General features: G+C 40.6%; 1 protein-coding gene and 1 pseudogene across 8 annotated transcripts in view; both read left to right on the top strand.

The window, feature by feature from the left end:
* Positions 1-1977: 1977 nt before the first annotated feature.
* TBCE (tubulin folding cofactor E) overlaps positions 1978-26807 on the top strand; it is a 90699-nt gene continuing 65869 nt past the window's right edge. For 3 of the 8 annotated variants that reach the window (XR_006701383.1, XM_045437294.1, XM_045437293.1), the window contains exon 1: positions 23602-23735. Coding sequence is in view for 6 of the 8 variants with exons in the window: in XM_045437294.1 (XP_045293250.1) it covers positions 23636-23735 (100 nt within the window). In the remaining 2 variants the exon portion in view is untranslated. Of the gene's footprint in view, positions 2082-16105; positions 16171-17849; positions 17959-23601; positions 23736-26807 lie in introns of those variants that run through there. The other 5 variants (XM_045437292.1, XM_045437290.1, XM_045437289.1 and 2 more) reach the window with 5 other exon arrangements.
* On the top strand, positions 5709-7973 carry LOC123577284 (annotated as a pseudogene).

Here is a 26807-nt window from a genome sequence, read left to right as displayed (position 1 = left end):
ACGAGTGTTTGACCAAATATCTGGGTGTAGACTCAACTTTCATGCTGTCTACTTAGACACTAATGAAATCAAATATATCTCCTGGTATTTAGTGGGTTTACCTGACCTTGATCTTCTATCAAGTTACCCTGTAACTACAAATGATTTCTGTATTAAAATAGTTGTCAGCTTTCCAATAACAAAAATCAAGAAAGTAGATGTAGACACAGAGAGAGTAGGTAGCACAAGAGAAACAATAGGCAAAGATAGATAATCACGGAGGGAGCAATCAAAGCAGTAAGGAACTCCTTTACTTTACGGAAGGAAGAAGAGACTAAAAGAATTCTTTGGGGGCGCCTGGGTGGCGCAGTCGGTTGAGCGTTGAGCGTCCGACTTCAGCCAGGTCACGATATCGCGGTCCGGGAGTTCGAGCCCCGCGTCAGGCTCTGGGCTGATGTCAGCTCAGAGCCTGGAGCCTGTTTCCGATTCTGTGTCTCCCTCTCTCTCTGCCCCTCCCCCGTTCATGCTCTGTCTCTCTCTGTCCCAAAAATAAATAAAAACGTTGAAAAAAAAATTAAAAAAAAAAAAAAGAATTCTTTGGAGTTCTTTGGGCACTTGGGTGGCTGACTGGGTTAAGTGTCTGTCGGGCTTAGGTCATGATCTCACGGTTCGAGTTTGAGCCCCACCGTGGGCTCTGTACTGACATCACAGAGCCTGCTTCAGATCCTCTATCTCCCCCTGCCCTCCCCCCCCCGCCCCGCACTCCCCTGCTTGCATGCTCTCTTTCTCTGTCTTTCTCTCTCTCAAAGATAAACCTTAAAAACAAAATAAAAGTGTCCTCCAACTTTCATGAGTCTAAGAACCTTGTTCACAATAGTGATAAGGTTCATTCAAAAGCAAGCCTATAGTCTAACAAAGGTTTATTTAGTTGCTGAAACAAGTAAGACCACACACACCAGAGGGGCAGGATGTCTAACTTAAAAAAAAAAAAAAAAAAAAGGCAGAGGCAGGGGAAGAGACTGTGATGGCATAGGATTGGGTGCAGTATAGGTAAGAATTAAGCAGGCTCTGGTGTCTGGTCTATGAAGCAGACTCTAAGGTCTGGAACTCTTGAAAACTACAAAGTTAAAATAAACGTGGAATGTTGTATCTGAAAACCCCTTATTTGAAGCTCTATACCTGGACTGGAAAAGTGCCAAAATGATCCACATGGCTCAGCTCTGCCAGGCAGGAGAGGGATGTTCCATTCTCACTGATAGGATTTCAAACAACAAACTTCTGAGAGTTCTGTTTTAGGGAGCAAGGTTTTTCATCCCATGTCCTTTCGTTAATCAACAAAAGCAGTTGTTTACAGATTCACAATGGATATCTCTCTATGTACTGAAATTCTTCTCAACTTTAACAGTCAGCATGAATGCTACCTCCCTTAGTTGTTATTCAATTTCCCCTTGTGCGGGGGGGGGGGGGGGGGGAAGGCTTCTTATTTTCAACCAATGATACCAACACCACAGCTATGTGTGCTTTAATCATGTACCAGACCCCATTGCTCAATGTTTATTTGTGTCATCTCATTTGATCCTCATAACAAACCACTGAGCTAATTACATAGAAATCTGACGCTTAGAAATTAACAAACCTATGGAATTTGCTTTTTCTATGATTGTACTTACTTTCATTCTGCCTATTTTACCTGGTTGATTATTATTATTATCCTCTTAGTTTTTGAGGCATCAACACTATCTTCTTGTCTGTGACCACACGCCTCCGACTTGGTAGACTCTCAATAAACATGGAAGTGAGTCACAAGTAGGCTGGAACATGTACGTTCATTGGGTTGTTCTGCCGTCCCGAGTTTAGAGGAATCACCGGGGCAGCATAGGGGCGGGGAGCTTGCCCAGGTTTGGGTGGGTGGGCCAAACCTCCGACTCCGAAGCCCTTTGCTCGCTATAGCCACGCCTAAGCTCCAGCTGCCACCGCCCACCCAGCGGAGGTGGGACTTCCTGTCTCCCTAAGGAAGCACTTCCGGCCAGGACCGGAAGCTCCGCTGCTGCCTGGCGCGTGCGAGGGTCGGTGTCCGGACCCCCCGGGCTCTCTGCCTGCAGGTGAGCTTCGGAGGGGCTGAGGGGCTGCGGGAGCCAAGCGTTCGTGGCCGGCCAGTGGCCGGTGCGTCACCCTGCAATGCTTCGGTCCTTTAGTCCTTTCCTAGAAACTTCTTAGGTGGTCAAGAGTCGGGCGTTGCCTGCTCCCTGCCGCCTCGACCAGACCCAGACGCGCCGGCTGTAGGGAGTCCGGGCCGGCGAGCGGGCGAGGAAGCCGCACTGGCAGCGCCGTCCATCCCTTTACCGGGAAGCCTTGCTGGCGGGTCACTTTGGACGAGGTGAAATAGTTCAGGTTAGAGAAACAGCCCTGAAGTTCCGAATCATTTAACATTTGTGGAGGAGGAGGAATAACGTGTGGTAGGTGGAGAACATTTAACATTTTGAAATAGTGTTTACCACCAACTGCGGACTGTTCCGAGTTGTGGGTGGGTGCACAGGAGGGTGCGACATTCGTGTCCCCAAAGAAACAACAGTCTCGTTGGAAGACAGGGTTCACAAATGCCAGACTGTTAAGGTAGAGACGGGGGAGATAAAGATTCAGGGAGCAGACTTGTTTGACATTAACCTAGCCAAGGCCGCTGTCATTTGATATTTGTCTCAGCATCGTTTAAGTTTTAACCTTTCTGTATGCTTTTATAAACAGCTATCGCTGGGGATTTTTAAAAATCCACGGCAACAGTCTCTGCCTTTTGACAGGCAGGTTTTTGTACTTATTCACTGTCATTACTGAGACATTTGTTCAGGCCCAAACTTTTGGAGCCATCCATGACTCATCTCTTTCACACACCACACAGACGATCTGCCAGCAGATTGTATGGACTTCACCTTCAGAATCTGTCCGGACTCCCAGTCCCTTCTCACCCAGACTACTGCATAGCCACCTAACTAATCTGCTTTTTCTTCTTTCAGTCTTTTTTCATTACAGCATCTAGAGTGATCCTCCTAAAAACAAAAACAAACAAACAAAAAAATCAAATTTTTGCCCTCCTCTCAAGAAATCCTCCATGGACTGCTGGGGTGCCTGGGTGGCTCAATTCGTTAAGCCTCCGACTCTTGATCTCAGCTCAGGTGTTGATTTCAGAGTGGTGGGTTCAGGCTCCCCACTGGGTGTGAGGGCTGCTTAAAAAAGAAACAGAAAAAGAAAAAAAAAAAAAATCGTCCAAAGAATGCCCATTTCATTCAAGAGTAAAAGCCAAAGCTGGTAGAGTGACCCCCAGGGTCCTGTATGATCCCCTCCTGTTTTACCTCTGATCTCTCTTGCTACTTCTCAAGCCTCCTCAAGCACATCCCAACCTCAGGATATTTGCACTTGGGGTTCTTTGGCCTGGAAGTCTCTCCAGTCCCTCCGTCTGTCTATATGGTTCCGACCCTTACCTCCCTTCTAGTTTTTGGAATTTTACCTTGTCAGTGAGGTCTTCTCTGACATATCCTTCCCTTACATCTCCATTGCCCTCTTTGTCCTTGTGCTTCCCATTCATTATATGACATGCCATGTGGTTTATTCATTTATCTGGCTTACTATGTTCCCCCCACTAGGACAGAAGCTTCATGAGGGCAGATATTTTTGTTTTGTTTACTGCTGTATTCCTAGTGCCTAAAACAGTATCTGGCTTTCAATAGGCTTCCCATAATATAACAGTTCAATGAATGGATTTGGACCTTTTCTACCATTTTATACTTTGTACTTTCTGTGCTTTTTTTCTCTTCCTTTCTTGACTTTTTTTGGATTGAGATTGGATTTTGTTTTGTTTTCTCTCTTCATATTTTCTTTTCTACTTCTTTCGAAGATATATTACTCTGTTCTTATACCAGTTAACCTTTTTTTTTTTTAAGGAAGTATTATTTTTTATTTATTTTATTTATTATTTTTTAATGTTCATTTACTTTTGAGAGAGACAGAGCATGAACAGGGGAGGGGCAGAGAGAGAGGGAGACACAGAATCCAAAGCAGGCCCCAGGCTCTGAGCTGTAGGCACAGAGCCCAATGCGGGGCTTGTGTCTCAGACCTCGATATCATGACCTGAGCCGAAGTCGGATGCTTAACTGACTGAGCCACCCAGGTGCCCTGGTTAACCTTTTAAATTTAATTTTGAATTTCACTATGAATACTTAATTGAATCTAATTCAGTCTTAATTGAAATTTTTTAATGTTTATCTTTGAGAGAGTGTGAGCAGGGGAGGGGCAGAGAGAGGGAGACACAGAATCCGTAGCAGGCTCCAGGCTCCCAAGCTGTCAGCACAGAGCCCCACACGGGGCTTGAACTCACAGACTGGGGCTTGAACTCACAGGCTGTGAGATCATGACCTGAGCTGAAGTCAGATGCTTAACCGACTGAGCCACCCAGGCGTCCCAGTCTTAATTGAATCTCAACCCTGCAGAACAATATTGTTTTTACCTTTAAGTTATGGATTTAAACAGACTTCTTGGATCATCTCAATTCTTAATTATTTTTGTAAGATGTGAATGTTCAACAATAAAACTAGAGTTGTTACCATTTTCTGGTGTTTTTTTTTTTTTTTTTTTTGATTTATTAAAGTCAGTTTATCATATACTTCAGTAGAATGTTTGTTGTATGCTTAGCACTTCAAAGTTTATTTTAAAAGTTTATGGTACTTTCCCTACCTTACCCTTTTGTTGGGTAATATTCAACAATGCATTGTCTCTAATGGCGAGTACGTTAAAAAATAATAAGGTAGACCTGTTATTCAGTGTGAAATGAATATGACCCAGAAAGTAAGGTCTACCAGAAAGGAGAAACGTTATAGGTTGCCAGTTATTAGGAGTGGCTGGGATGAATTTGTGGAGGAATGATTTGGGAAGATTTGCTGATTTTTGAAAGTGTGTACAGAAAGGGCACAAAGTTATTAATTGATTCTCTTTTATACAGTTTTGTCAGAAAAATTGTGGGTTTGGTGTAGATGTAAGTCATTGATGTTTTAGAGAGGAGATGTGTCTCTTTCAGAGAGAACATGTGCCTCCTATAGCCTCTTAGGAAATGCTTAAAACTTTTTGGAGGACGTACTTAAAATTACATGAGACAGTTCAGTATGTGAAGACAAAGGAACTACCGTGAGGACAGAGTACAACTTGGAGACAGGCTTCGACATGAGGCATAAAAGGACAGCAAGACCTGCTGAGTGAAATAAGGCAGTCCCAAAAGACAAATAGTGCTTGATTCCACTTAGATACCTAGAGGGGCAAGTTCATGGAAACAGAAGGTGGGGGCTAGGGAGAGAGGGATATGGGGAGTCCTTCAGTGGGTATAGAGTTTCAGTTTTGCTAGATAGAAAAGTTTCGGTAATTGGTTGCACAACAGTGTTAGCATATCTAATGCCTCTGAACCATACACTTTAAAGCGGCTCAGGTCACGATCTCACGGTTCATGAGTTCCAGCCCCTTGGGCTCTGCGCTGCCTGTGCGGAGCCCGCGTGGGATTCTCTCTCCCGTCCTCTGTGCCCCTCCCCTGCTGGCTCACTCTCAAAATAAACTTAAAACACAATGGTTACGGTGATAAATTTTATGTTACGTGTATTTTACCACAACTAAAAAACCTTTTTTAAAAAGGACATCGGAAGGATCCTGCGCTCCCCTCCCCACCTTCACCCCTCCCCCCCCCCCACCCGCCTCCAATGCTGGTGGCACCTCAGAGTTCAGAGCAACCTGTTTCCTTGGGGCTCTGGGGAGGTGAGCAGTCCGGTGCCCCAGCGCCCGAGTGCCTGTTGAAGGTGACAGTGATGCGGAGATCTAAAAGAAAGATAGTTTCCAAACTGGGATGGATATTAAGATATTGAAAAAGAGGTCGATAATGATAGTGGAGAATCACAGGGCCAGACTCTAGTGTTCTCAGCTCTGCAGGGGACTCATTCTCACAGTAACGGCTTGTTGAGAAAGAGTGGGGTGGTGAAGCTTTATGTCCAAAACAATTCATTTTCTGTGGACTGTGAGTCATTGGTGCGAGCCCTTCGAGAACTGCCTGTCTCACTCCACCTCCATATTGCTGCTGAATCGGTCCAGGCCACCCTTCCTTTGGAGCTTCCTCAGGTGAAACCAAAGAGAAATGATGAAACCAAGGGACTGGGGAGGCACTTAAAAGGGCCCTTGGGGCCTGGAGGAAAGGGATCCGTCTCTGAGCTGAAATCTGCTGCTGGCTGCCCCAGGCACCTGGGGAAGGGTAGCCCAAGCCTGGATCCTTGTAGGGTTCTTAGGAACCCGCTGCCCCACTGCAGTCAGCCGCACACCACTCGGAGGGAGAAGTAGATCTGCCATTTAGTTTAGACGTGCCTGTAAAAGAGAGAACATCTTAGCAGACCAGACACCTCAGGACCGAAAATCTGAGATGGGGAGGTGGCCCAAAAAGAAGGTCCTGCAGAGCCACCTGCAATGGAAGAAAACGTGGAGTCTGAGCAACCAGGTACATCAAAAACCGTTACTGAGGAAGAGCTGAACGACTGGTTGGGCACCGTGATTTCCTAACATTAAAAAAAAAAAAGCAAAAAGAAAAATGAAAAAAAGTCCCTGAAGCAGATTTTGGTTGCCTTGTCAGCAAGGGCAGGCTCAAGGCTGTCCTTCCGGAACAGCTGATTTACAAGCATGCCTCAAGCCCGTGTGTGCCATCACGCTTGCCCCAATAAACGGCCTACCTCTATGTCCCGCGACCTCTGAAACCATACATTTAAGAGGCTCCTTGCATTTGTTCTCTGGCTTGAATCTAATAGAGTCCTTGAGGGCAGCGGACTTACGGCTCTTGTTTCCAGCCCCCTTCCTTTCAATGTTTGCAGCCTAGCAGGTGCTGCTAACAGAATGGGAGCAGACAACAAGGCATGCGTTTAGCCAAAATAAAGGAACTCTGGTCTACGGGAGGGAGAAAAAGACAGCAGGTGGGTTTGTTTAAAATTGTGCTAAATAGAAGGGTGCCTGGCTGGCTCAGTCGGTAGAGCATATGACTCTTGATCTTGGGGTGGTGAGTTTGAGCCCCTTGTTGGGGGTAGGGCTTATTAAAAAAATTGGGCTACGTACTTGGAAATTGTTACATTTTGGGTAGTAAGTTAAAAGCAGATATTTTTGCCCTTAAATGTTTAAAGGATTCCCAAGTTCTGTATCTAGTCTCAACATGAACCTCCAATCAAAGAAACCCTCTCACCCTTCCCTACCTAGAAAGTTCATTTTCCTTACTCTCTGCTGTCCATTCCTGACAGCTTCATCAGGGCGTGGTTTCCACAGGGAGCCTTCCCTCCCTCTTAACCCACATGGTTCTCTTCCATCACTGAATTTGGTCCTTGCACTTTGAATTTTAGGTCTTAGTTTTTTGCTGTTGGTTATCTCTCCCAGTTAGACTATAAGTTCCTTTTAAGAGCATGTCTTTCAACTCCTTGTGTTCTTGGTAACAGGTTAATAAGCATAAGGACTCACAGCTTGTTAGTGTCTGAGCCAAGATCACTACTTGGAGCTCCAAAATCTCAGTTAGGTGTGGCTGCCATTGATGTTGAGTTTTCTACTCGATAGGTGTCAGTGTGTGAACGATCTTCAGACCTCACACCGATTATTTTGGTACAATTTTGAATAAACACAGGGAAAGATTGAGGGACATTTATTTGGAAAGGTAATGGAAGTCATACTGAAAAATCCTTTTTTCTAATATTCATTCGCAAAGTGCCAGTACTTTTTACCTCTTCTTTTGTGCATCAGATATCTTTTTGGATCTCTTGGTGGTTTAAGAAGGTGGGAAATGAGATTGAATCCATACCTGTGAGCGGTGTGGGCCTACTGCAATTAAACTTCCCCATGTCAGGTACTGTTATTCTGAATTTGTAATATATTTCTTTGAATTTATGGAGTGTTTTCTCATCTAAATATAGAATCTAGGGGTGCCTGGTGGCTCAGTTGGTTGGGCGTCCGACTTCAGCTCAGGTCATGATCTCGCGATTCAAGGGTTTGAGCCCTGTGTCCGCCTCTGTGCTGACAGCTCAGAGCCTGGGACCTGCTTTCAATTCTGTGTGTCCCTCTCTCTCTCTCTCTGCCCCTCTCCTGTTCATGCTCTGTCTCTCTCAAAAATAAACATTAAAAAAAAATTTTAAATGTAGAATCTAATTTATGATGTTAAGGGTCTTAGTGATTAAGAGATGTTAATGGCTAACATTTATTATTTTTTTAACTGCTTTATTTATTTTTGAGAGAGAGAACAAGTGCAAGTGGGTGGGGAGGATGAGGGCAGAGAGAAAAGGAGACACAGAATCCAAAGCAGGCTCCAGGCTCTGACCTATCAGCACAGAGCCCAACATGGAGCTCGAACCCTTGAACTGTGAGATCATGATCCTAGCTGAAGTCGGATGATGCTCAACTGACTGTGCCACCCAGGTGCCCCAGTAAATTATTTATTTTTAAAGTTTATTTATTTTGAGAGGGAGTGTGCAAGCAGGGCAGAGGCAAAGAGAAGGAGGGACGGAATCCTAAGCAGGTTCTGTGCCATCAGTGCAGAGCCCAATGTGAGGCTCAAACTCAAGAACTATCAGATTGCGACCTGAGCCGAGATTAAGAGTTGGATGCCTAACTGACTGAGGCACCCAGGTGCCCCAATGGCTAACGTTTATCAACTGTTGATGGTGAGTACTTCTACACATAAAAACTCATTTAATTCTCAGAACAGTCCTGTGAAGTAGGTCCTCCTAGGATACATTTTACAGATGAGAAAACTGAGACACACAGAGGTTAAATTCTCCAGTGTCCCATAGGTAACATGTAGTGGATGAGGTCGAATTTCTTTCCAGCAGACTGACTGCATGTAATGCTCGTATTACATTAAATAGGAACACATACGATCTTAATTCTTGTGTATTTTTTCAGAATTCTTAACAGTTGCAGGAGAAAGAAACTCAGCTCAAACTGATGTAAGCGAAAGAAAATTTACTGTTTCATTTGGGCTAATGAAAGGCTTCATGCATAGTTGGATCAACTCCACTTTCCCTTGTGGCCTTATTTTCACACAGATTTTTTCCATACAGTAGCAGAAGTACCTCTCAGCTCTTCAAGTGTTTTTTGGTTTGGTTTTGTTTTTGAGAGAGAGGGCACAAGTGAGCGAGGGGCAGAGAGAGAGAGAGGGAGAAAGAGAGAAGCAGGGCTCACCTGATGTGGGGACTTGAACTCATGAACTGTGGGATCATGAGCTGAGCTGAAATCAGATGCTTAACCGACTGAGCCACCCAGGCGCCCTCAGTTATTCCAGGTTTAAGTGGTCCTTTTGTTTTAGGTCTTGGGAAAGAGAGGGATAGATCCTCTCTTCAAGAGCCCATGTCATTTTCTAAAAGGTTGGCTCTGCTTGGGTTAGGGTCTTCACGTATGGACCAGTTGCTATATGCAAGGAAATAGAGGTGAGGAGTCACTATATTGGCCATCCTGGGCCATGTGTCCACTCCTGTGGTGGGTGAGTGACAGCCCACCAGGCAGAGAAAATACACTTCCCGCAAGGGGAAGATGCTGGGCTAAAAATGGCAGAAAATAGGTGAGAACCATTTTGATAATATAGATGGAACTCTTCAGATGCCTTTCCCAGGTTAAGATTCTTCCACTCTTAGAAAATGACACAGTTGGGGGCACCTGGGTGGCTTAGTCAATTGAGCATCCAACTCTTGATCTCAGCTAATTTCTTTTTTTAATTAGTTTTTTTTATTATTATTATTTTTTATTTTTAACAACAACAAACACACGATGTTAGCAACATGGATTCCAGAGACAAACTGAGGTGAAACGGAATGCAGAACAAACTAGTGGAACTGTTTCTTTCAGTCTGCATTCCTGTCACCAGAGGATACCAGGGCCAAGATGCCACATGCCTTTTAGTATAAGGAAAAAGTCCCTTGACATTTCTTCATCTATCACTGGAGAAGTTGAATGAAGTGTACTGTAACAGCTCATTTCTTGATCTCAGGGTTGTGAGTTCAAGCCCCATGTTGGGCTCTATGCTGGGCATGGCGCCTACATATATTAAGAAAAAAACATAAACAAACCAGTGGTTTTTTAGAAGAATCTGTAGAAGAATTAAAGAAATTGTCGGCAATTTTGAATGAATATTGTGAATAAGGAAAATGAAAGCGTTATAAAGGACTATGTAATTTAGTTTAAATAATTTACTTTGATGCCTGTCATGTCCTCAAATTTTCTTTGATTCTTTATCTAGGATAAAGACCCCTTTAGCAGTCTGATAAAGTCTGTGAGCTCCTTAGAATTTTTTTTTAAGATTTTATTTTTAGGTAATCTCTATACCTAATGTGGGGGTCAACTCACAACCCTGAGATTAAGAGTTGCTGACAATATGCTACAGACTGAGCCAGCCAGACACCCTAGAATGTTTTTTTAAAGTGTTTCTTTATTTGAGGGGGGAGGGGCAGAGAAAGAGAGGAGAGAGAAACTCCCAAGCAGGCTCCACACTATCAGCCTGAAGCCCGATGTGGGGTTCGATCTCACAAATCGTGAGATCATGACCAGAGCCGAAAGCAGCAGTCGGACACTTTACCGACTGAGCCACCCAGGTGCCCCAAAATGTTTTTAAATACAGAAAATACACAGGATTTCATATAAAGAACTTCTAAAACTCAACACCCAAAAAACAAATAATCCAGTTAAGAAATGGTCAGAAGATATGAATAGACATTTTTCCGAAGAAGACATACAGATGGCTAACAGACACATGAAAAAAGGCTCAGCATTACCCATCACTGGGGAAATACAGATCAAAACTATAATGAGATACCACCTAACATCTGGCAGAACGGCTAAAATTAACAACATAGGAAACAACAGGTGTTGGCAAGGATGCAGAGAAAGGAGAACACTCTCACTATTGGTGGGAATACAAACTGGTGCAGCCACTGTAGAAAATAGTGTGGAGGTTCCTTAAAACGTTAAAAATAGAACTACTCTATGATCAGCAATTGTACCAAGAGGTATTTACCCAAAGGATACAAAAATGTACAAAAACGCTAATTTGAAGGGATACATGCACCCTGATGTTTACAGCAGCATTATCGACAATAGCCAAATTATGTAAAGATCCCAAATGTTCATCAACTGATGAATGGATAAAAAAGATGTGGCATATGTATATAACGGAATATTATTCAGCCACAAAAAAGAATGAAATCCTGCCATTTGCAACCATGGGGACAGGGCTAGAGGGTATTACACTGAGCGAAATAAATCCAAGAAAGACCTACCATATGATTTCGCTAGTGTGGAATTTAAGAAACAAAACAAACACAGGGAGAAGAAAAGAGGAAAACCAAGAAATAGACTTTAAAAAAATTTTTTTAATGTTTATTTTTAAGAGAGAGACAGACAGACAGAGAGTGCACAGGGGAGGGGCAGAGAGAGGGAGACACAGACTCCTGAAGCAGGCTCCAGGCTCCATGCTGTCAGCCCAGAGCCTGACACGGGCTCTAACTCACGAACCGTGAGATAATGACCTGAACCGAAGTTGGACCCTTAACTGACTGAGCCACCCAGGTGACCCAAAACAGACTGTTAGTTACAGGGAACAGACTGATGGTTACGCGAAGGGAGGTGGGTGGGGGATGGGTAAAATAGGTGAGGGAAATTAAGGAGGGCACTTGTTATGATGCGCACTGGCTGTTGTATGGAAGTGCTGAATCACTAAATTCTACACTTGAAACTAATTTTACTCTGTATGTTAACTAACTGGAATTTAGTAAAATTGGAATAAACATAAATAATAAAGCTTGGAAAAAAACATAGGATTTTAGATGAGAATCCAGTTATGTGAAATAAAGTTATCAAAATACTTAAAAATTGTAATGTAATGTGTGTTCATTAATATTTTAAATGACAGAATCTAGCGGCAGGTCTAATAAATGTTGTAATTTTGAAATAGTGATGCATGTAAAATATATCTTGGGATATCTATACTAGCTGTAATGTGATAGACGTGGGATCACAGGTGCTGCTAATCAACTATTTTTTTTTTTGCCTATGTGCAATGCCGAATTCAGTTAGAAGATACCTTGAGTCTATGGATTTAGGGTAAAAAATCCCTAAATTTTGAAAATGCCGAATTTCAGTTAGAAGATACCTTGAGTCTATGGATTTAGGGTAAAAAAACACCTCCCTTAGGCTCTGTCCAGGTAATCAGCCCAGTGGTCCAACTACCTGGAGTTGAGTGAGGTCTTACTCTATTCTTGTTAGTTACCCCTGATCCCAGTTACATGACCTATACTATATTTCTTTGGCCAAGCTTCCTAGATGCAGCCTTTGGGTTTCTGAGGAATATCCACCTGCACTGTCCCATTATGGTGCAGTCCCCACTTTTTGGGATAGTCATGTATGTTTTCTTGAATACCATCAAGGCCAGATACTAACCTTGACCTACCTTTAGTCTGAGTTTCTGGTGGTCATGACTTAACCACTGAAGATATATTCCCTCTCATCTTTTATTCCTAATAAGCATAGATAATAACTCAGATGCTAGGCCATTTCTTTTCTTGTCTTCCCAGGTAATGATCAGCCTCATTCTAAAGTAGTCTGCCTCTCAGAGGAATTGAGAAAAATAGTTCCCAGTAGGAATTAAGAAAATGTGATTGAGAGGAATGGATACTAACATTCTATAAAGAGGGAAAAATTGCTCCTGACACTATGGAAATTGGATGCTGTTGAGAAGAAAGAGTGTTATATATAACCAAAGTAATGGAGGAGACAGCCAAAAGATTTTAGGGAGAAATTGTAGCAAAAGCATAGTACCTGAACGTGTGGTCTCAAGTTTCCGTTCCAGGAGGATACCTGCAATACCGTGAATATCACTGAAATTTGCTGGGATGGGCTCATTATTGGAATGGAAATACATGTCTTTGTTAAAAACAATCCAATGTAAGATTTGAGAGCTGAAGAGTATATATCAGGAAGATATATATACTTGTTTGGCGCGAAGAGTAGTGACATTAGGGTAGAAACCACAAGGGACAATGCTAGGACTGAGGAATAGAAGAGATCTATCGATTATGCTGTATATCATTTGGTAAAGAGAATAAGGTTGTTATCCTCCTAATACAGACAGATTATAAAAGAGGCACAAAAATCAGATAAATGATGAAAGATTTCAGCTGTCTTAAATTCTGCTAGAGGCTTCTTTTCTCTGGAAAAGACCCGATTTGTGTGTGGAGTGGGGAGGGTCCATTGTTAAGTTCCTTGGCAGAAACAAAAGGAGAGGAAAGATTCCTTTGTTTTGAATTCTCATCAACAAGGAGGAAGAAATAAGTGAAGTGAAAGAGCCTCAAAGATTGTGGGAAAAGAAGCTATTTTTGAATCTTCTCAATGAAAAAAATGTTGAATATAATCAAACTGCTTCCTAGGGCAGGTATAATTTGAAGAGTGGAGAAGAAATACCATATTCTTTTTTTTTTTTTCATTTTTTTAAAAACAGTGTATTTTTAATGAGTTAAGCATACAGCTATTTCCGTTAGCTTCTATACACACGCTTGCAAACAATTGTCTTTTTTTTTTTAAATATGAAATTTATTGTCAAATTGGTTTCCATGCAACACCCAGTGCTCATCCCAACAGGTGCCCTCCTCAATGCCCGTCACCCACTTTCCCCTCTCCCACCCCCATCAATCCTCAGTTTATTCTCAGTTTTTAAGAGTCTCTTATGGTTTGGCTCCCTTCCTCTCTAACCTTTTTTTTCCCCTTCCCCTTCCCCATGGTCTTCTGTTAAGTTTCTCAGGATCCACATAAGAGTGAAACCATATGGTATCTGTCTTTCTCTGTATGGCTTATTTCACTTAGCATCACACTCTCCAGTTCCATCCACGTTGCTACAAAAGGCCAGATTTCATTCTTTCTCATTGCCAAGTAGTATTCCATTGTGTATATAAATTACAATTTCTTTATCCATTCATCAGTCGATGGACATTTAGGCTCTTTCCATAATTTGGCTATTGTTGAAAGTGCTGCTATAAACATTGGGGTACAACTGCCCCTATGCATCAGCACTCCTGTATCCCTTGGATAAATTCCTAGCAGTGCTATTGCTGGGTCATAGGGTAGGTCTATTCTTAATTTTTTGAGGAACCTCCACACTGTTTTCCAGAGTGGCTGCACCAGTTTGCATTCCCACCAAGAGTACAAGAGGGTTCCCGTTTCTCCACATCCTCTCCAGCATCTATAGTCTCCAAACAATTGTCTTAATGAAGAGCTCAGTTGAAGGATGCATTATATGTAGTGTAGTTTCAAAGAGGTAAGCATATGGCTATTCCCATGAAATACCATATTTTAATGATTCAGTGTCCCAATTAAAGTGGAAGCAAATCAGAGCTCTCTAAAACTTGAAATAGTGGGCTCAGCCAGCCAGGTGCCCCTCATATTTTTTTAATTGTGCTGAAATACAGATAACATTGACGATCTTAACAGTGTTTTTTTTTTTTTTAAGTTTATTTTGAGAGAGAGCGATAGCAGGGGAGGGACAGAGTGGGGGCAGGGGGGACACTCGCAAGCAGGCCCTGCACTGTAAGCACAGATCCTGATGTGGGGCTCCGTATCAGGAATGGTGAGATCATGACCCCAGCTGAAATCAAGAGTCAGATGCTTAACCTTAAGACTGAACCACCAGGCGCCCTGACAATTTTTTTTTTTTAATTTTTTTTTCAACATTTATATTTATTTTTGGGACAGAGAGAGACAGAGCATGAACGGGGGAGGGGCAGAGAGAGAGGGAGACACAGAATCAGAAATAGGCTCCAGGCTCTGAGCCATCAGCCCAGAGCCCGACGCGGGGCTCGAACTCACGGACCACGAGATCGTGACCTGGCTGAAGTCGGCACTTAACCGACTGCGCCACCCAGGCGCCCCCCTGACAATTTTTGAAAAATACTAAAAAATTTTTAAATTTATTTTTATTTATTTATTTAAAAAATTTTTAAATTCTTTTTTATTTGTTTATTTTTTAAATTTACATCCAAGTTGGTTAGCATATATAGTGTAACAATGATTTCAGGGGTGGATTCTTTAATGCCCCTTACCCATTTAGCCCATCCCCCGCTCCCACAACCCCTCCAGTAACCCTCTGTTTGTTCTCCATATTTAAGAGTCTCTTATGTTTTATCCCCCTCCCAGTTTTTATATTATTTTTGCTTCCCTACCCTTATGTTCACCTTTTTTTAGTCTTTATTTTGAAAGAGAGAGAGAGAGAGAGAGACAGAGTATGAGTGGGGGAGGGGCAGAGAAAGGGAAACAGAATCCAAAGCAGGCTCCGAGCTCTGAGCTGTCAGCACAGAGCCTGATGCAGGGCTCGAACCCATGTACCATGAGATCATGACCTGAGCCAAAGTCAGAGGCTTAACTGATTGAACCACCCAGGCGCCATGACAAGTTTTAAAAAATATTTAAAACAGTTTTTTAAAGTTTATTTATTTATTTTGAGAGAGAGAGTGTGCAAGGAGGGGCAGAGAGAGGGAGAGAGAAACTTCCAAGCAGGCTCCACACTGCTACCAAGGAGCCCGACGCGGAGCTCAAACTCAAGAACTGCTAGATCATGACCTGAGCTGAAATCAAGAGTCAGACACTTAACTGACTGAACTACCCAGGCATCCCTTGAGGATTTTTTTTTTTTTTTAAAGTAATCTCTACACCCAGCATGGGGCTCAAACTCACAACCCTGAGACCACGAGTCTCATGCTCCACAGACTGAGCGAGCCAGGTGCCCCAGACCCTCTTAACAATTTTAGGTGTACAATTGAGTAGTGTTAAGTACATTCACACTGTTGTGCAATCTTAACTCATATGTCTCCAGAACTCTTTTCATCTTGCAAAACTGTAACACTGTAGCCATTAACACTATTTCCCCCTTTCCACAGCCATTGGCAACCACGATTCCACTTTCTCTATGAATTTGGCTACTCTAGGTATTTCATTTAAATGGAATCATACAGTATTTGTCCTTTTGTTCCTGGCTTATTTCACTTAGCATGATGTTCCCAGGGTTCCTTCATGTTATAGCATGTGACAGAATTTCCTTTCTTTTTAAGGCTGAATAATATTTGACTATATGTGTATACCACATTGTGCTGATCCATTCATCCATCAACGGATATTTGGGTTAGTTCCATCTTTTGGCTATTTGTGAATAATAGCGCTGTGAACATGGTTGTACAATTATCTGCTTGTGTCCTTCCTTGCAATTCTTTAAAAAAAAAAACTTTTTTTTTTTTAATGTTTCTTTATTAGTTGAGAGACAGAGCATGAGCTGGGGAGGGGACGGAGAGAGAGGGGGAGTCACAGATTCTGAAGCAGGCTCCAGGCTCCGAGCTGTCAGCACAGAGCCTGACGCGAGGCTCGAACTCGTGAACCATGAGCTCATGACCTGAGCCGAAGTCGGCCGCTTAACCGACTGAGCCACCGAGGCGCCCCTTTCCTTGCAATTCTTTTCAAAGTATTTTATTTGAGGAATTATGTAGTCATCTCATTGTGAAGAACATCCAGAAAACAGCTTATATTTTTAAAAACAGCTTAAGAAAAAGATAAGTAAAGTGGGTAAAGGATGTGAACAAGTAATTCATAGAAAAGGGAATCAAAATGAATAGATGCTCAGCTTCCCTCATAAAAGGAAATGTAAATAAAATGTATATTTCACTTATCAGACTGACAAGTAACCAAAAATTTGATAGTATTCTGCGAAGGACAACGTTGTGATGATACTGGGACTTGCATACAGTGCTGGTAGGATTGTGAATTGGTGCAGTTCCTAAAAAGGGATATTTGTTATTAGCTCTCAACATTAAAAATGCTCTTCCCCTTTGATTCAGCAATACCCAGTTTGAGATTGTTTGCTACAGTTATTTTTGCACAGGTATAAAAAAATAATTGAGCAGGTTTAATTTTTGCAGTATTATTTATAATAGCAAAGACTTGGAAGTAACCTAAGTCCATCAGTTTGTGAAGACTGGTTATATAAATTATGGTATATGTATACAAATACTGTGTAGCCATAAAAAATGTAAAAGCTTCTGACATGGCTGTGGGTAAATTTCCAGGTTATATTATTAAATGAAAATGTAAGGAATAGAACCCCATATAGAGCATGGTATCATTTGTGTAAAGAAAGAAAAAAATATATCAGCTTGTATAAGCACAAAATGTGTGTGGAAGATACTATAAGATACTAATAAAACTGTTGCCAGTGGAAAGAGCTAATGACTAGCAGGAATGGAAGGGAAACTTTTAGTGTATTCCCTTTTATTCTTTTGAGTATCATCTATTTAAAAAGTTAAGTGAGAAGAGCACCTGGGTGGCTTAGTTGGGTAAGCATCCAACTTGGGCTCAGGTCATGATTTCATGGTTTGTGAGTGTGAGCTCCACTTGGGGCTCTGCGCTGACAGTGTGGAGCCTGCTTGGGATTCTCTCCCTTTCTCTCTTGCCCCTCCCTCCCTCCGTCTCTCTCTCTCTCTCTCTCTCTGTCTCTGTCTCTCTCTCCCTCTCACTCTCTCTCTCTCTCTCCCCCTTCAAAATGGTTAGGTAAACTTTAAAAAATAAAAGAAAAGGGGCACCTGGGTGACTTAGTTGGTTAAGCGTCCGACTTCGACCTAGGTCACAATCTTGCCATTCCCAAGTTCGAGCCCTGTGTTGGACTCTGTGCTGACAGCTCGAGGCCTGGAGCCTGCTTTCGATTCTGTGTTTCCCTCTCTCTCTCTCTGCCCCCTCCCACTCGTGCTCTGTCTCTCTCTCTCTCTCTTTCAAAAATAAATAAACTTTAAAAATTTTTTAAAGAAAAAAAATTAAGTGAGAAAGATGTATCTGGAAAAATATAAGGAGCATCCCTGAAATGAAGAAGAAACAGCATAACAATGACTTTCAGACGCTTGAATGGACCTCTTCAGAAAAATACTGGTAAGGTTGAGCCTCCAAATCAATTTGTGAAAAAATGGGAAGATAAGAAAAGAAGCTTCTAGGATTGATCTAGACTAAAAAGTAGTACAAATGCCTTGGGTGTAGTAATATACGGCTTTTAGTTTAAATCTTGAATATTTTGAAACATAGGAAACACCCAGATACTCGTTGCCTTTATTTAGCGATTGTTAACATTTTGCCACCTTTGCTTCATCTTTTGAAAATATATTTGATGTAGCATAGAGATGACAGAAAAATCACAGATTGACTCAATTTTTTATCTTTTGTCGTGTCTATGGAAAATGATTCCTGTCTTTAAAAAAAAAAGCCTGTTTAAAAGCATGTTGAAGATAAAAGGAGGTGGTATAGTGTTTGGCCATTTTGAATTAGCCTGCATTCCAAGAGAAATTACATGTAGTAATTTATGAAAGAACTGGGAAATACGATTGCAAAAATTCCTGTCCGTAATCTTTAAAGAGTAATGAACAAGGGGAAATAGAACCTCTAGGAAAGATTTTTGTGAACATCTAGAAAAGCAGTAATCCTAAGAAAGTAGGAAGAGTTGAGCGAGTCTTGCTAAATTTGCCTTTGTTTGTTTGTTTGGATTGCAATTCCCTGACAAGCCAGGGAAATTTGCAGAGAACAGTGCAGTATTTACTTTCTCTTTGATCATCATTATCTTCCTTCTCATACTCATTATTGTCAATAGAACAAATCACAAAGGAACAACTGTTCCTTCCAAAAATATTCATACAACTCAGAGGTGTTTAAGTTACCCATTCCTCTGATTGACAGTATATTCTGGGACTGACAGTTTATTTTGATTTCAGGGGAGCATTTCACAAAGTTCATGATGTTCTTGCATGTGAACTGGATAATAGGAGGGCTTATAACTGAAAAGTTTTACACACGATTTGTATGGGTTCTGTCTTTGGTCAAAGTCATATATCTAATACACACAGACACAGACACACACACACACACATACACATTTTGTTTCGATCTTACAAAAATTGCACAGGACAGAGCTGGGAGAGATAATTAATGTTGGAGTGTTCAATGTTCAGTATATATAAATGTAAAGTTCTGCATTTACATGAATAATGATGTGTTAAGTCCTGCTTCAATGATTAGTTGTACAAGGGGCACCTGCCTCTGTCAGTAGAGCGCACAACTCCTGATCTTGGGGTCGTGAGTTTTAGCCCCATGTTGGGTGTAGAGATTAGTTTAAAAAAATTACTTGTACAAGTATAGAATAGAGAAGACCTGACTTGAAAGTTCTTCATGGGAATTCATAAGACTTTATAGAAACAAGTAAAAAAGTAGATTTTCTTTTAGTGTCAGTGTTAGTATTTAACTTTGTTTTTGGATGGACAGTTTGGCCATGGCTTTCTCGAATCTTAAACATGTTTATTTACTTTGAATAATTGTCTCAAGAATTTTTCCCAGGGAAATACTTCAGGGGACATAAATAATTTAAAAACAAAACCATGTTTTTAGCTGTTTTTTTGGGGGGGGAGGGATAGAAATGATTAAGTAAATTGTGGATCTACAGGTCAACATTAAAGAGCTTAATATGATAATTCTGTGGCTGTATAGAAAAATGTTCATCTGTTAATAAAAGAAGTAGAATAGAAATTACGTATCTATTTCGCTTGTAAAAAATTCTATTTACATGTTAATGAAAATTGAAAAGGCATTTAAAACTAGTGAAAACTATTTTTTAGGATAATTATAGTTAAATTTAAACATTTAAATTTTTTTACATTTGAATTTTTATGTTAGAAATTATTTGAGTATAGTTGATATACAGTGGTACATTAGCTTCAGGTATACAACGTTGTGATTCAGTTTCTCTATACATTATGCTTTGCTCACCACAAGTGAAGCTATCATCTGTCACCATAGAACGTTGTTACAGTATCATGGACTGTATTCCCTATGCTGTGACTTTTCTTCCTGTGACTTACTCATTCCATAACTGGAAGCCTGTATCTCCTGTTTTGCCAATTCACCCCCACCCCATTCACCTCTGGCAAATATCAGCTCTGTATTTAAAGTTGATTCTGCTTTTTTTTGTTTATTCATTTGTTGTTGCTTTTAGATTCCACATATGAATGAAATCATATGATATTGGTCTTTCTCAGTCTGAATTATTTCACTTAGCATAAGACCCTCTAGGTCCATCTGTGTTGTTGCAAATGGCTCAAACTCATCCTTTTTTATGGCTGCAGAATATTCGTCTGACACACACACACACACACACACACACACACACACACCACTCTTCCTTATCCATTTGTCTATCAGTGGACACTTGAGTTGCTTCTACATCTTGGCTATTGGAAGTAATACTGCAATAAACACAGGACGCATACATCTTTTCAAACCGATACAGTGTTTTTATTTTCTTTAGGTAAATACCCAGTAGTGGAATTGCTGCGTCATATGGTATTTCTATTTTTAAGTTTTTGAGGGCCCTCCATACTGTTTTCCACAGTGGTTGCACCAATTTACATTCCCACCAACAGGGCACAAGGGTTTTGGGTTTTTTTTGTTTTGTTTTGTTTTGTTTTGTTTTGTTTTCCCTCCACATCCTCACCAACATCTGTTATTTCTGGTCTTTTTGGCACTAACCATTCTAACAGGTATAGAGGTTATATCTCATGGTGATTTTGATTTGCATTTCCTGGGTGATTAGTGATGTTGAGCATCCTTTCAATGTGTCTGTTGGCCATGTGTATGTCTTCTTTAGAAAAAATATTTCTTCAGGTTCTCCGCTCATTTTAATTGGATTATTTGTAGTTTTGGTGTTGAATTGTATAAATTCTTTATGTATTTTGGGTATTAATTCCTTATCCGATATATCATTTGCAAATATCTGCTCCTATTCAGTAGGTTGCCTTTTTGTTTTGTTGATTGTTTCCTTCATTGTACAAAAGCTCTTTATCTTGATGTAGTGCCAGTCGTTTATTTTTGCATTTGTTTCCCGCACGTCAGGAGACATATCTAGAAAAATGTTGCTAAGGCTGATGTCCAAGAAATTATTGCCTATGTTTTCTCCTAGGAGTTTGTGGTTTTAGGATTCATATTTAGGTTTTTAATCTATTTGAAGTTTACTGTTGTGTATGGTGTCAGAAAGTGATCCAGGTTTGTTCTCCTGCATGTAGCTCTCCTTTTTTCCCAGCACTGTTTATTGAAGAGACTGTCTTTTTCCATTGGGTAGTCTTGCCTCTTTTGTCATAAATTAATTGACCATACTGGTGCGGGTTTATTTCTGGGCTCTCCATTTTGTTCTATTTATTTGTCTAAATTTTGTGCCAGTACCATACTGTTTTGATTACTACAGCTTTGTCTATAACTTGAAATCCAGGATTGTGATGCCTCGGGCTTTGTTCTTTCTCAAGATTGGTTTGACTGTTTGGGGTCTTTTGTGGTTCCATACAGATTTTAGCATGAATTGTTCTAGTTCTGTGGAAACTACGATTGGTATTTTGATAAGGATTTCATTGAGTCTTAAACAGTTTTTCTTTATTTTTCTTTATTTATTTTTTTAACATTTATTTATTTTTGAGACAGAGAGAGACAGAGCATGAACGGGGGAGGGTCAGAGAGAGAGGGAGACACAGAATCCGAAGCAGGCTCCAGGCTCTGAGCCGTCAGCACAGAGCCCGACTCGGGGCTCTAACTCACGGACCGCGAGATCATGACCTGAGCCGAAGTCGGCCGCTTAACCGGCTGAGCTACCCAGGTGCCCCAAACAGTTTTTCTTTAATATCAAATCTAGTCAGTGTTCAAATTTTCAATATTCTCACAAGTGTTTACTTTAAAGTTACTTACACTTTTTTAAAAAATTAGGGTCCAAACGAAGTCCATATGTTGCAATTGGTTGTCTTCAGTGTTTTTAAATCTGTTTGTTCTCCCTCCGTGTCTTTCTTTTTCTTCTTGTGTTCTCCTTGTGTTGAAGAAACTAACTTGTTTGACGGTAGGGTTCCCCACTGTCTGGATTTTGGCTGACAGTGTCTCTTACATGTTCCTCAGTCTTCTGCTTTCCTGTGAAGTAGGAGGTGGATCTAGTTACCATTCCTGGATAGGACATACTTTTCACTCTGTCTCCCTTTAGGGCCTTCTCTTTAGTTTCATGGTTCTGTCTTTTCATTCGAGTGTAATGGTTTTTTTTTTTTTTTTAATGTTTATTCATTTTTTGAGAGTGAGAGACAGAATGTGAGGGGGAGGGACAGAGAGAGAGGGAGACACAGAATCTGAAGCAGGCTCCAGGCTCTGAACTGTTAGCACAGAGCCCGATGTGGGACTTGAACCCACAAACCATGAGATCATGATGTGAGCCAAAGTTGGGCTCTTAACCGACTGAGCCACCCAGGCGCCCCGAGTTTCACGGTTTTTTGTTTGTTTTGTTTTAGTAAGCTCTGTGTCCAATGTGGGGCTTGAACTCACGACCCCGAGATCAAGTGCTACATGTTCCACCAACTGAGCCAGGCAGGTGCCCCTAGAGTTTAATTTTTATTTATTGTTCATTGTATGTGTTGCTTCCTATATCTATGAATTTGTTTTTTTCTCCCATCCTCAAGAGATAACAATGCCCATATTGCCTGTTTTCTTGTCCTGTTCTCTATTACTTTTCTCCTCCTTTTTTGTTTTTTATTTTTTTATTTAATTTATTTTTTATTTTAGAGAGGAGTCGGAGCAGAGTGAGAGGGAGAAAGATAATCTCAAGCAGGCTCCGTGCACAGCATGGAGCTCTACACGGGGCTGATCTCACGACTATGAGATCATGACCTGAACCGAAATCAAAAGTCTGACACTTAACTGACTGAGCCACCCAGGCGCCCCTGTCCCCCTCTCTTCTATTCTCCTTTCCTTCCTATCCCCTTCAGTAGATGACAGAATAGACAAGTTATGTGATGTGAGCTAACTGGAGTTGAGCAACATTTAAAAAACATATTATTGGGGTGCCTGGGTGGCTCAGTTGGTTGAGTGTACGACTCTGTTTCAGCTCATGATCATGATGATGATCTCACAGTTTGTGGGTTCAAGCCCCACATCAGGCTCTGTGCTGATGGCATGGAATCTGCTTGGGATTTTCTCTCTCCCTCTCTCTGCCCCTCCCTTGCTCGTGTGTGCGCTCTCTTCTCTCTCTCTCTCTCTCTCTCTCTCTCAAAATAAACATTATTATCAAAATATAGTTAGAAAGTAAAGTAAAATGAAACTATGAGAATATGCCACATAAACCTATAGGTCCTTCTCTTCACCAAAATATGAAGACTAAATTGCAGGAGTGTTGACCTCAAGAATATCTCACTAAAGTGAAGGGGCGCCTGGGTGGCTCAGTGGGTTAAGCATCTGACTTTGGCTCAGGTCAGGATCTCGCAGGTCACAGGTTTGGGTGATGTGTTGAGCTGTGTGCCGACAGCTCAGAGCCTGGAACCTGCTTTAGATTCTGTGTCTCCCTCTCTGCCCCTCCCCCACTCGTGTGTGTGTGTGTGTGTGTGTGTGTGTGTGTGTGTGTGTGTGTGTCTATCTCAAAAAATAAACATTAAAGAAAAGGAATATCTCAATACATGAAAAAAACAAATTTTTAAGGACTTTATTAAGATCTTGTCAATTTTGTAATTTTCTTCCTAGATCTCCTCATATTTTGGATTCTGGCTATATTATCATGAATGACACGTTGACCTTAGATGTCATTGGTCGACGAGTTGAAGTTAATGGAGAACATGCAACAGTGCGTTTTTCTGGTGTTGTCCCTCCTGTGGCAGGTAAATTATAAGTGTGTGTGTGTGGTGTGTGTATTTATTTATTCTGGATTGTTTCTTTGTAGGCTTCTCTGTAGTGCTCCTTCCCACCCCCCCCCCCCATAGTGCTTTGTAACAACAAGAAACAATTTGTAGATGCTTCTTATATTCTTATATACCATTGTTTTGTTCGGGTAACAATATCCTGTGGTATCTATGGTTTTATTTCATTTTGCATTTATCTAATTATTTAGTGTTACTATTTTATATTAATTGAATGTTAAAATATCTTCTGAGTAAACTTAAAACAACTCATAATCTTGAATTTTCATACCCTACCCTCAAAAACTAAGAATTTTTTGGAAATTTCTTTTGTCATTAATCCACGTGTATATGTATTTAAAGTAGCTTAAATCGATATAAATACAATTTGTGATGTCTTCTTTCATTTATTATTTGGAATATATTTATGTTTCTATAGTATTATTTTCCTTACATTTTTTGTTAAGATATAATTGACATATAACATTATATTAGTTTCAGGTATACAAAACAATGATTTGATATCTGTATATATTGCAAAATGATCACCAAGTTAAGTCTAGTTAACATTCATCATCATACATACTAACAGAGTCTTTTTGGTGTGATAACTTTTTTTCTTTTTATATAATATCATTCTTGTATTCTTTTTTATTTTTTATTAACAATTTTTTTTTTAATGTTTATTCATTTTTGAGAGGGAGGGAGGAGGAGCAGAGAGAGAGGGAGACACAGAATCCAAAGCAGGTTCCAGGCTTTGAGCTGTCAGCACAGAGCCCGATGTGGGGCTCGAACTCATGAACTGTGAGATCATGACCTGAGCCGAAGTCGGACGCTTAACTGACTGAGCCACCCCTCATTCTCTTATTTTTAAATTTATTTATTATTATTTTTATTTTTTAATTTTAATTCCAGTATAGTTAGCATACATTGTTGTGTTGGTTTCAAGTATACAATGTAGTGATTCAGCAATTCTTTACATTTTTCCTGTGTTCATCAAGATAAGTGTACTCTTAGTCCCCTTTCACCCATTCACCCCCCGAACCCCACCTCCACTCTGATAACCATCAGATTGTTCTCTATAGTTAAGAGTCGGTTTCTTGGTTTGTCTCTTTTTTTTCCCCCTTTGATTCTTTTGTTTCTTAAATTCCACATATGAGTGAAATGATTTCTCTGACTTATTTTGCTTAGTATTATATTCTCTAGCTCCATCCATGTTGTTGCAAATGGCAAGATTTCATTCCTTTTTTTATTTTTGCCTTTTATATATGCCACATCTTTATCCATTCGTCAATCGGTGGACACATTGGCTGTTTCCATAATTTGACTATTATAAATAATGCTGCAGTAAATATAGGGGTGCATATGTCTTTTTGAATTAGTGTTTTCATATTCTTTGGATAAATACCTAGTCGTGCAATTACTGGATCAGGTGGTAATTTTATTTTTAATATTTTGAGGAACCCCCATACTGTTTTCTACAATGGCTGCACTGGTTTACATTCTCACCAGGAGTGCACGAGGGTTCCTTTTTCTTCACATCCTTACCAACACTTTCTGTTTCTTGTGTTTTGGATTTTAGCCATTGTGACAGGTGTCAGATAATATTGTAATTTTGATTTGCATTTCCCTGATGATGAGTAATATTGAGCATCTTTTCATGTGTCTATTGGCTATTGGTATATCTTCTTTGGAGAAAAGTCTATTCATGTCTTCTGCCCATTTTTAATCGAATTAATTTGTTTTTTTGTATATGTTGAGTTTTGTAAGTTCTTTATATATTTTAGATACTAACCATTTATCGGATATGTCATTTGCAAATATCTTCTTCCATTCCTTAGGTTGCCTTTTAGTTTGGTTGATTGTTTCCTTTGCTGTGCAGTTTTTTTTTCCAAAATTATTTTGTTAAGTAATTTCTAGCCCCCAATGTGGGGCTGGAACTTAAAACCCCTAAGATCAAGAGTTGCATACCCCACTGACTGAGCCAGCCAGGTGCCCCTGTGATGTCGTCTAAACAAAAGTTTCACCTGACCCTGTGGGCAATTCTGAAGATAGATAGGGGGCCCTTCAGAGATTTTCCTAGTTGAGATGAGGGGCTGGGCTTTTACATCTGTGATGATCCATCACTGGATCCTGGTATGTGGAAGGGTGTATGTGCTTGTGCAAGGCACTTTTTTTTTTTTTAGTTCTAAAAGTGGGCCCATAGTTGAGGGCTAATTGCTAGAAGCTAGTATTCCCAGCAGCTGATGAGAATAAGGCTCTGTTTGTAAAGGCAGCTCGGAGTAGTCAATCTCAAATCTAATAATACAGATGGAAGCTATTTCATGGTAATTTAGTGAATATGAAGTAGTACATATTTTCATTTATTAAATTGCCTGTGAGTTTGACACTTCCTTCGTGTATGTATTATCAGGCAGTTTTTTACCTGAAATTATAATTGTGCAAAGAGGGAGCTATTCTTTATTTACTCTATTAATTATCTGATTGTATGAGGGCATTCTCTATTATTTTACCTCAAAGATGCTACTTTGGGATTTTATGTATGCATGTATTTTATTTTATTTTATTTTATTTATTTATTTATTTATTTATTTATTTATTTATTTTACAAATTTGTGGGGGGAGGCACCTGTGTGGCTCAGTTGGTTAAGCATCTGACTTTGGCTCAGGTCATGATCTCACGGCTCGTGGGTTCTGAGCTCTGCATCGGGCTCTGTGCTGACAGCTCTGAGCCTGGAGCCTGCTTTGGATTCTGTGTCTCCCTCTCTCTGCCCCTGCCTTACTGCACTTGGTCTCTCTCTCTCTCTCTCTCTCTCTGTCTCTCAAAAATAAGTAAACATTAAAAAAATAAAAATAATTTTTTTTAATGTTTATTTATTTGTTTTAAGACAGAGAGAACGCAAATGGGGGCAGGGCAGAGAGAGAGAGAGGGAGACAGCGAATCCCAAACAGACTCTGCACTGTCAGCACAGAGCCGACATGAGGCTCGAACTCATGAGACCTCTGAGATCATGACCTGAGTTGGGTCGGAAGCAAGAGTCAGACGCTTAGCCA

Source organism: Leopardus geoffroyi, chromosome D2 (assembly GCF_018350155.1).
Source record: "Leopardus geoffroyi isolate Oge1 chromosome D2, O.geoffroyi_Oge1_pat1.0, whole genome shotgun sequence".
Classification (NCBI taxonomy): Eukaryota; Metazoa; Chordata; class Mammalia; order Carnivora; family Felidae; genus Leopardus; species Leopardus geoffroyi.
The sequence above is the reverse complement of the archived record's forward strand: the minus strand, read 5'-3'. Positions and strand labels throughout refer to the sequence as shown.